Source organism: Pygoscelis adeliae, unplaced genomic scaffold, assembly GCF_000699105.1.
Source record: "Pygoscelis adeliae isolate BGI_AS28 unplaced genomic scaffold, ASM69910v1 Scaffold263, whole genome shotgun sequence".
Lineage (NCBI taxonomy): Eukaryota > Metazoa > Chordata > Aves > Sphenisciformes > Spheniscidae > Pygoscelis > Pygoscelis adeliae.
The window spans coordinates 2,197,907-2,206,235 of record NW_008824552.1 but is presented as its reverse complement, the minus strand read 5'-3'; the positions used below and the strand labels follow the sequence as shown (position 1 = coordinate 2,206,235).

At 61.1% G+C, this 8,329-nt stretch overlaps 1 protein-coding gene across 1 annotated transcript in view; it reads right to left on the bottom strand.

Moving 5' to 3' along the window:
• Nucleotides 1-8,329, bottom strand: part of ARHGEF17 (Rho guanine nucleotide exchange factor (GEF) 17) — a gene marked incomplete at its 3' end in the record, with an annotated part of 42,983 nt that overhangs the window by 7,183 nt on the left and 27,471 nt on the right. Inside the window, exons 5-21 of the mRNA XM_009321959.1 lie at nt 8,171-8,287; nt 7,760-7,852; nt 6,794-6,970; nt 6,476-6,526; nt 5,454-5,563; nt 5,220-5,305; nt 4,969-5,087; nt 4,290-4,503; nt 4,104-4,177; nt 3,801-3,968; nt 3,547-3,685; nt 2,661-2,907; nt 2,492-2,578; nt 2,317-2,384; nt 1,791-1,939; nt 1,525-1,699; nt 13-241 (exon numbers count right to left, since the gene is read on the bottom strand). Coding sequence (XP_009320234.1) covers nt 13-241; nt 1,525-1,699; nt 1,791-1,939; nt 2,317-2,384; nt 2,492-2,578; nt 2,661-2,907; nt 3,547-3,685; nt 3,801-3,968; nt 4,104-4,177; nt 4,290-4,503; nt 4,969-5,087; nt 5,220-5,305; nt 5,454-5,563; nt 6,476-6,526; nt 6,794-6,970; nt 7,760-7,852; nt 8,171-8,287 — 2,303 coding nt within the window. The remainder of the gene's footprint in view (nt 1-12; nt 242-1,524; nt 1,700-1,790; nt 1,940-2,316; nt 2,385-2,491; nt 2,579-2,660; nt 2,908-3,546; nt 3,686-3,800; nt 3,969-4,103; nt 4,178-4,289; nt 4,504-4,968; nt 5,088-5,219; nt 5,306-5,453; nt 5,564-6,475; nt 6,527-6,793; nt 6,971-7,759; nt 7,853-8,170; nt 8,288-8,329) is intronic.

Here is an 8,329-nt window from a genome sequence, read left to right as displayed (position 1 = left end):
ATCTCCCTCGGCAATGGGAAGAGGACGTCGAAGCCGTCGGGCAGCTCGATGGCGGTGAGGAAGCGGACGTGGCCCGTGTGACCCTGGGAGAGCCCCACCAACGCCGGGGCCGCCTTGGCCGAGACGGCGAGGGTCAGCACCACGCCGGCGCTGGTCCCGATCCACAGCAAGTCCTTGCACACCAGGAGAGCCGTGATCCGCAGGCAGGCTGCCTTGTGCTGCCGGATAATGGCATCCGAGCCTGTCGAGCACCCCAGCCGTCAGCGTCCCTCCCTGCCTGGCATGGGGCTGTGAACCCCGCCCATGCCACCAGTCTCCGTTCCCAGGGGTATCCGGGGGATGTGGGACGCGGGGAAGGGACCCCACAACCCCCCCTGGCTGGTGCAAGGCACCCTTGGGTGCTGCCAGATCAGTCTGCCTGATTTCCCCGTGGGATTATGCAGTTACCCAAGGGCTGCCCGATTCCCACATGGGATTATGAAGCCATTCAGGGGATTCCCTATTGCCCCGTGGGATTATGCAGATGCCCAGGGGTTTCCCTATTTCCACGTGGGATTATGCAGCAACCCAGGGTATGCCCTATTACCTGATGAGATTATGCAGCTGCCCAGGGGCTGCCCTATTTCCCCGTGGGATTATGCAGCTGCGCAGGGGCCGCCCGATTTCCGCATGGGATTATGCAGCCACCCAGGGGCTGCCCTGTTTCTGCGTGGGATTATGCCACCACCCGGGAGCTGCCCTATTTCCACGTGGGATTATGCAGCCACCCAGGGGCTGCCCTATTTCCACGTGGGATTATGCAGCCACCCAGGGGCTGCCCTATTTCCACGTGGGATTATGCAGCCACCCAGGGGCTGCCCTATTTCCACGTGGGATTATGCAGCCACCCAGGGGCTGCCCTATTTCCACGTGGGATTATGCAGCCACCCAGGGGCTGCCCTATTTCCACGTGGGATTATGCAGCCACCCAGGGGCTGCCCTATTTCCACGTGGGATTATGCAGCCACCCAGGGGCTGCCCTATTTCCACGTGGGATTATGCAGCCACCCAGGGGCTGCCCTATTTCCACGTGGGATTATGCAGCCACCCAGGGGCTGCCCTATTTCCACGTGGGATTATGCAGCCGCCCAGGGGCTGCCATATTAACTCACGGGATTACGAAGCCACCCAGGGCTTGCCCTGTTACCCCGTGGGATTATGCAGCCACCCAGGGGCTGCCCTATTCCTGCGTGGGATTATGAAGCCATCCAGGGGATTCCCTGTTACCCCGTAGGATTACGCTGATGCCCAGGGGATGCCCTGGATTCTGCACGGGATTATGCAGCTGCACAACACTGAGGACGAACCCCATGAGCGTGACAAGTCGGGTCTCCTTCCCCGACGCTGGTTGGGATGCAGGAGCTACTAAATTTCCCAGCGCTGGGTGCTGCGGGGCATCGCATTTTCAAGGCAGACGATGGGGACGGGTGCCCACTGGAGACAGCGACGGGCACCCACCGGAGATCTGCCACCGGTGGGACTTACCGGCGAGCATCTTGTGTACCGGGGGGGTGATATCCGCTTCGGCCAACTGCTCGTAGCTGGTGGCGTGGTAAAGCCGGACCTGGGCGCTGCTCTGCAGCGCGACCCACACGCCGGTCCCTGCGCTCACCATGCAGGTGACGCTGCGCCCGCCGTCCTGTCCCACCTGGAGCGTGTGCTGCGGGTGACAGAGCCACAGCGATGCCACTAATGATGCCACCAATGCCCATCATCGTCCCCCCCGAACCTCCCGCCATCGCCCACGGTACCTCTTGCGCCAGCGTGGCGGTGTTGAGGACGATGACCCGGTTTTGGCAGCCGCACCAGAGCTTCCCCGCCACCGCCACCATCTTGGTGATGGGGCTCCCTGGCGAGCCCAGGGAGAGGGATTTGGAGTTTTGCGGGTCCCAGAAGCGGCCTGAGAGGGTGGTGGGAGCGGGGTGGGTAGTTAAAGCATCCCCAGAAAACCCCATCTTGACCCGGCCGATGGGATATGGTGGCTGGAGATGCCCATCTCCAGGTCTCCCGTTAGAGGAGACGTGAGCTGATGTCCCCAGGGGATGCCGGCGGCAGGCGGGGACCAGGAGGAGGATGCACGCCTCCACCTGGCTCTGATTTTGGGGTCTTCAGCATCGCTTGAGGGATGTCCTTTCCCTTCCCGTGGAGGCAGGGAAGCCGCCGGCACCCTGAGCATCCTTCCCTGGAGGGCTGCCCAAGCACCCACCCAACAGCTGCCGCTTTGGGGCTGCATTTAACCCCCCCTAGCGCCCTTTGATGGCCCCGATCCGGCCTCACCTGCCTCCCGCTGGTACGCAACGAGCTCCCCGTTGGCCAACGACACGAAAACCTGGTTATCCAGGTACCTGCGGGGAGAAAAACCCTTGGACAACCGGTCGCAGAGCCCCACTCAGCCACCCCAAACCACCTCACTGTGGACATGCCGGAGCCGAAAATCTTCTTCCCCGCTTACAAGATGCACATGACGGCAGCGGCATGTTGCATCTTCATGCTGTTCTTCCTGTTACGGATGTTGTCCGAGGACTGGTACACATGGATGCTGCGGGAGAAGAGCAAAGCTTGAGGCTCACCCGGGATCGGGGTCCGCCCCACGTGTGTGTCCCCCCATCCTGGGGACGTACCAGCCATCCTCGGTGCCCAACCACATGGAGCTCTGATGGGCTTCAGGGTCAAGGCTGAGGAGGTCCTCGAGGCTGCCCCGGGTGAAGGAGCCGCGGCTGGAGCGGCGCAGGGCTCGCCCGTCTGTGGGGCTCTCGCCATGCCGGTTTTGGCCGTAGGTGCTGGTGATGGGCATGAAGCCGGGCTCTTGCTCTTCCTCTGAGCTCGTCGTCTCTGCCGTTGCCTCCTTGCAGCTCGGTATCTCTTCATCTGCAGAGGAGGAGGAGAGGAAGGAAGGAATGGGTCAGACCACGACCACCCGACGCCCACCAAAGTGATGGGGAAGAGACCATGGGTCCCCTTGCGATGTCAAGCCCGGGGGAGGACGTAGGGATGCTGAGCCCCAAACCCACCAGCTTTTACCCAGAGCCACCAGCCCCATCCCAGCACCACGGGGCTGGGCTGATGCCCCGCAACATCTCTTTTCCCGGGATTTCCTTGGCTCAAAAGCCTCCAGCTGTGGAATTCCCTGAGGAACACAAGGCAGAGTGGGCAAAACGATGGAGCTGCCCATCATTTTAGCAGGGCCTGTAGCAATAGGCCAAGGGGGAACGGTTTTAAACTAAAGGGGGGTGGATTCAGACTAGATCTAAGGAAGAAATGTTTTACGCTGAGGGTGGTGAAGCACTGGCCCAGGTTGCCCAGAGAGGTGGTGGATGCCCCATCCCTGGAAACATTCCAGGTCAGGCTGGACAGGGCTCTGAGCAACCTGATCTAGTTGAAGATGTCCCTGCCCATGGCAGGGGGGGTTGGACTAGGTGACCTTTAGAGGTCCCTTCCACCCCAAACCGTTCTGTGATTCTATGATTTTGGGGCAAAGAAGTGGTTTTTCGCTAAGCAGGGACTCACTCCCGAAGCTGGAGGAGATGGTGGAGTGGCTGGCTTGGCTCTGCAGCGTCCCCGAGGGACTGGGCGAGGACTCGTCATCCGTGTCATCGCTATCGAAGGGCACGAGCTCCCTGTTGCCGCCGTCGACCGGCTCCGAGAGCTCCAGCGAGACGAGGGGAGGGGGGAAAGAAGCAGCTCCAGCATCGCCCCGTGCCCGCCGGCTCCGCGGTGCCGGTGGGAATGTCCTACCTATACGCCCGCTTGAGACCGGGCACGGAGGCGATGCAGAGGATCCTGGCGGAGCAGACGGCGATGCACGCCTCTACCGTGGGCTCCTTACGGATGCTGAGCAAACAAACCTGCCCCACGTAACCATCGCTGTTGCAAACCCAAACCTCGTGGGAGCTTTCCGGGCTGCCGTGGCTGGGAGAAGCACAAGAAAACTGCAAGGGAGCAAAAGATGGGATGAGTTGGGTCATTTGGGAATGACGCGGGAGCTCTCGGCATCCGGCGGCAAGCCCACCAGGATGGAGAGGACGACAGCTCCCGTGGGATGCTTGAATCCAGCCACCGAGTACCTGCATCCCGCTCCGCGTCTTCATGATGGGGATGGCCTTGAGGAACTCCGGGTCCAGGCAGTTTTTGCTGGAAGCTGGGAAAATTAAATTGGAGGATGAAGAAGCGATGGAGGGAAGGGGTCTACCAAAGTGGAGGCGTGATGCCAAGCCCACCACCGTGTCCACCTCCCCGGTCCCTGGTGTTACCCAGCTTCTTCTTGGCATCCTCGAAGGCTTGCTCAAAGCCGAGCCGGGCGTCGGGGTTGGGGAACTCAAAGATGAAGGACTCGGTGCCGTCAGCTTTGGTGGTGCTGAGCTCCACCTTGTTGGGGGGGAAGGCCATGCTGAAGGACAGGGATTGCTTCTCCGCCAGCTCCCGGTGGATGGCGGCCATCAGGTCCTTGATCACGTCGTCCAGGCTCTGGGGACGGGGACAACACTTCAGATCTCAGGGATGGGCCACCACCAGCCACGTGCCTCATCATGCCCCCATCCATCCCCTAGCATTCTTCAGAGGCTGCCCCAACCCCACTGTGGCTTTGGGGCTGGTGACATCTGGGCCCTTAGAGGACACTCATGGCCACCAGCCCTTCCACAGGCTCTCCTTCCCGCCAAGGAGATCCCAGTTGGTCCCCTGGGGAAGGTGTCTGGCCGGGGGACAGCACCAGGGCCACCATGTGACGCTGACCCTGTGCATCCCCAAGCATCCTTCAGAAGCTGCCCCAACCCGCCTTGTGGCTTTAGGGCTGGTGGCACCTGGGTCCTTTGAGGACACTCATGGCCACCAGCCCTTCCACAGGTTCTCCCTCCCGCTGAGGACATCCCGGGTGGTCCCATGGGGAATGTGTCCAGCCAGGGGACAGCACCAGGGCCATCATCCCCATACCTGGTGGGGGAAGCTGAGGGTCTCTGACAGCTTGCTGACTTGCCCCAACGTGCTGAGGTCTTCATCCAGGCGGCAGATGCTTTTCTGGATGCTCTCCCGGTTGGTGGCTTGCGAGGCACCTGTGTGGGAACATGCGCATGGCGTTAACCCCTTCCTCCCTGCCACTGCACAGGGAAACCTTCTCCCCGCCAGCCAGGGGTCAGCGATGGGTTTTGGGGTGGGACGGGACACTCCAGCAGGCAGTGACAGACCTTTGACGATGTCCACGTCCTCCAGCGGCAGCTTCCAGAGCAGTTTGTACTTGCTGGCGGTGTCGATCACGCTGGCCGCCGTGTACCTGCGAGGTTGGGGGGGTTGGCTGAGCTGCACCCTAAAGACAGCCCAGCTGGTGGGGACGGCCCTAGCGCCGTGGGTTAATGGGAGGGTTTTTTACGGCCCGAGCGACGTGGGTTAATGGCGGGGGGCGTCCCCCGGGTGGTACTCACAGGCTCATGGAGCTGCGGCGGAGGGAGCCCGACTTGCGCTTCAATGTCGTGCACACCAGCAGGTCCGTGAAGAGGAAGAAGGAGCGGTCCTTCTTCCCACCCACCGCCTTCTGCAGAGTGGTGGGAGACACCAAGGGGTTAATGTCCAGCCCACCCCCGCTGCCAGCGCTGGGAGCGGTCCCTGCCTCAGTTTCCCCATGTGCCGCCTTGGCACAGGGAGGCTGTGGGGTGGGACGGGTCCCATGCCACTGTCCGCATGGGGACCGGCCGTGTCCTCGTGATGGTGAAAGGTGGGTGAAACAGCTGTGTGGGCAAAGGCACAGGGTCCCACTCGGGGGGAAGCACCAGGGCCAGGGGAACACCAGGCATGGGCTCACCAGGACCCCTGCGGCCTCCAGCCTCCCTATCCACCCCTGGCCTGGGGCTGCTGCAGGCTCTCCCTGCCTCCTGCCTGCTCCCAAACCCATCTTCCCCCATATACTTGGGGAATTTTATATTGCCCCATCGATCTGTCATCGATCCATCCGTCCATCCTTCCATCCACCCAGCCTTACGTCCACCCATCCATCCTTATGTCCACCTATCCATCCATCTGTCCAACCTTCCTTCCTTCCATCCATCCATCCATCCATCCATCCATCCATCCATCCATCCATCCATCCATCCATCCATCCATCCATCCATCCATCCATCCATCCATCCATCCTTATAAAACCATAGAACCATAGAATATCTTGAGTTGGAAGGGACCCATAAGGATCATAGACTCCAACTCCCCGCCCCTTGCAGGACTACCTAAAAATAAACCATATGACTAAGAGCATCATGAACTCCCCCTGATGCAGCTTCCATCCATCCATCCCTCCATCCATCCATCCATCCATCCACCCACCCACCCACCCATCTGTAGCCTCTCACGGGCACACAGGCATCCCATGACCCGCAATCATAGCCTCCCACTGCCCCATCCGGTGTACGGTCCCCATGGCCCTGATGACGACAAGGGACCACCCCGCTCTTACCACTTCCACGACCATCTCCTGACGCAGGAACCTGCGGAGCGGGGCCTGGAGCTGCGGGGACAAGGAGGCTCATGAGCGGGGAGCCCCAGGGGGGACCCTTGTGGGCTTCGTCCCTGCCCCTGCAACCCCCTGGCTCAGAACTGGCACCCCAACCCCTTCCCAAACGCCCAGGAGCCCACCAAAGCCAAGTGAAGATGGGGAAAGCAGGACCCGGAGAAGAAAACAAGCGGCCCAGCCTGGGGTGACCCAGAAAGAACAGAAATGGTTGCATTTTGGGGAGAAGGGAAGACCGACCCCGTGTAAGACCCCCGTACGTACGTCCTCCATCCCTTCGATGTGGGACTCAATCTCCTGCACGATCCGGGCATTCCTCTCCACCTCTTCCGCGCTCTTCATGCCCTTGTTGATCCTCTCGGCCACTTGCTTGATGTTGCGCTGGGCGTCGATAAGGAAAGGGTGGTCGGGGTGGTCCTCTGGCGTGTGCTTCAGCAGGTCCTACCACGGGGACACAGCCGGGACGTCACCGTGGGCAAAGCCTGGGCATCGGCGATGCCATGACATCCCCAGGTAAAAGCCCTTACCGCGCTGCTCTGGCTGTTGGGGATGGAAACCAGCCCCGTGCAGGAAAGGTTTCGCAAAGAAACGAAGCCTTGAGCTTTGGCCACCACCAGCCTGGTCTTTGCCACCTCTAAAGAGGCCACCAGCTCCTGAGAGCACATCATCACCTTGCACGGACGCCCCAAATTCACCACTGGAAGTGTTCAAGGTGGGGTTGGATGGGGCTTTGAGCAACCTGCTCTAGTTGAAGATGTCCCTGCCCATGGCAGGGGGGTTGGACTAGATGGCCTTCGAAGGTCCCTTCCAACCCAAACCCTTCTGTGATTCTATGAAAGCGCATCCCCACCAGCCTCAGCGCCAGGGAGAGTGACCCTGGCACGGGGAAACTGAGGCACGGAGGGGGTGGCAGTGCGACTGGTCCCAAAATGGCGCTGCCATGTCCAAGCTCCCAGCAGAAGGGTAGAGGGGAAGGGGACTTGCACACCCGTAGGGACACGCTGTGGGGGACAGCGGGGTGACAGTCCTCAGGGTGACCATCCCCAGGAGGGCAGAGCCGTGCGCATGCCTGGGTGCCCAACTTTGTGTCAAGGGGTGGGAAAAGAGGCCGGGAGAGACGCGAGACCCCTAAAAGCTCCCGTTACGTGGAGGTGAGGAGGAGCCGTGGTCTCACCCGCTCCCAGCACGGCACAGACATCCTCCTGCCTGCACCCGGCTGTCGGCACCCACCTTCACCAGCAGCTCGTATCGTGGGATCCTCTGCACCGGCTTGATCATCAGGTCGGACAGAGCCTGCTTCTCCTTGTTCTCCCGCATGCTTTGCTGCAAAACACCGGCAGGGGACAAGGACGGACCCGTTAGGTGGGACACAGCAGGGACCCGGTGTGCCACCAGCCCAGGACCTGGAGCAACACCCATTTGGGTTCAGGGTGACTCCTTTTTACACCGTCCGGAGCGACTCCGGTTCATCCCAACCTGGCCTCTTTGCAACCAAACCAAGAAGAAGGTGGGGGGAAAAAATCCCGGTCTGACCATAAATTACCAGTTTACTCCCATTAACCCCCATCCCCCCCCGCCAGCAGCCTCGCAGGTGGCTATGGACCTTGGCCAGCATCTATGGGGAGAGGAACCAGAACCCACCTCCAGGAACTTCATGAATGCCGGCCGGGCTTCCTTGGCGATCCTGACGGCATCCTTGGCATTGAGGAAGTTATCGATGTAGGCAGAGTAGATGTTCACCAGCACGTCCTTGGAGAACTGAGGGGAAAAAAGAAGGGGGGGGGGGGGAGGGGGTGGGGC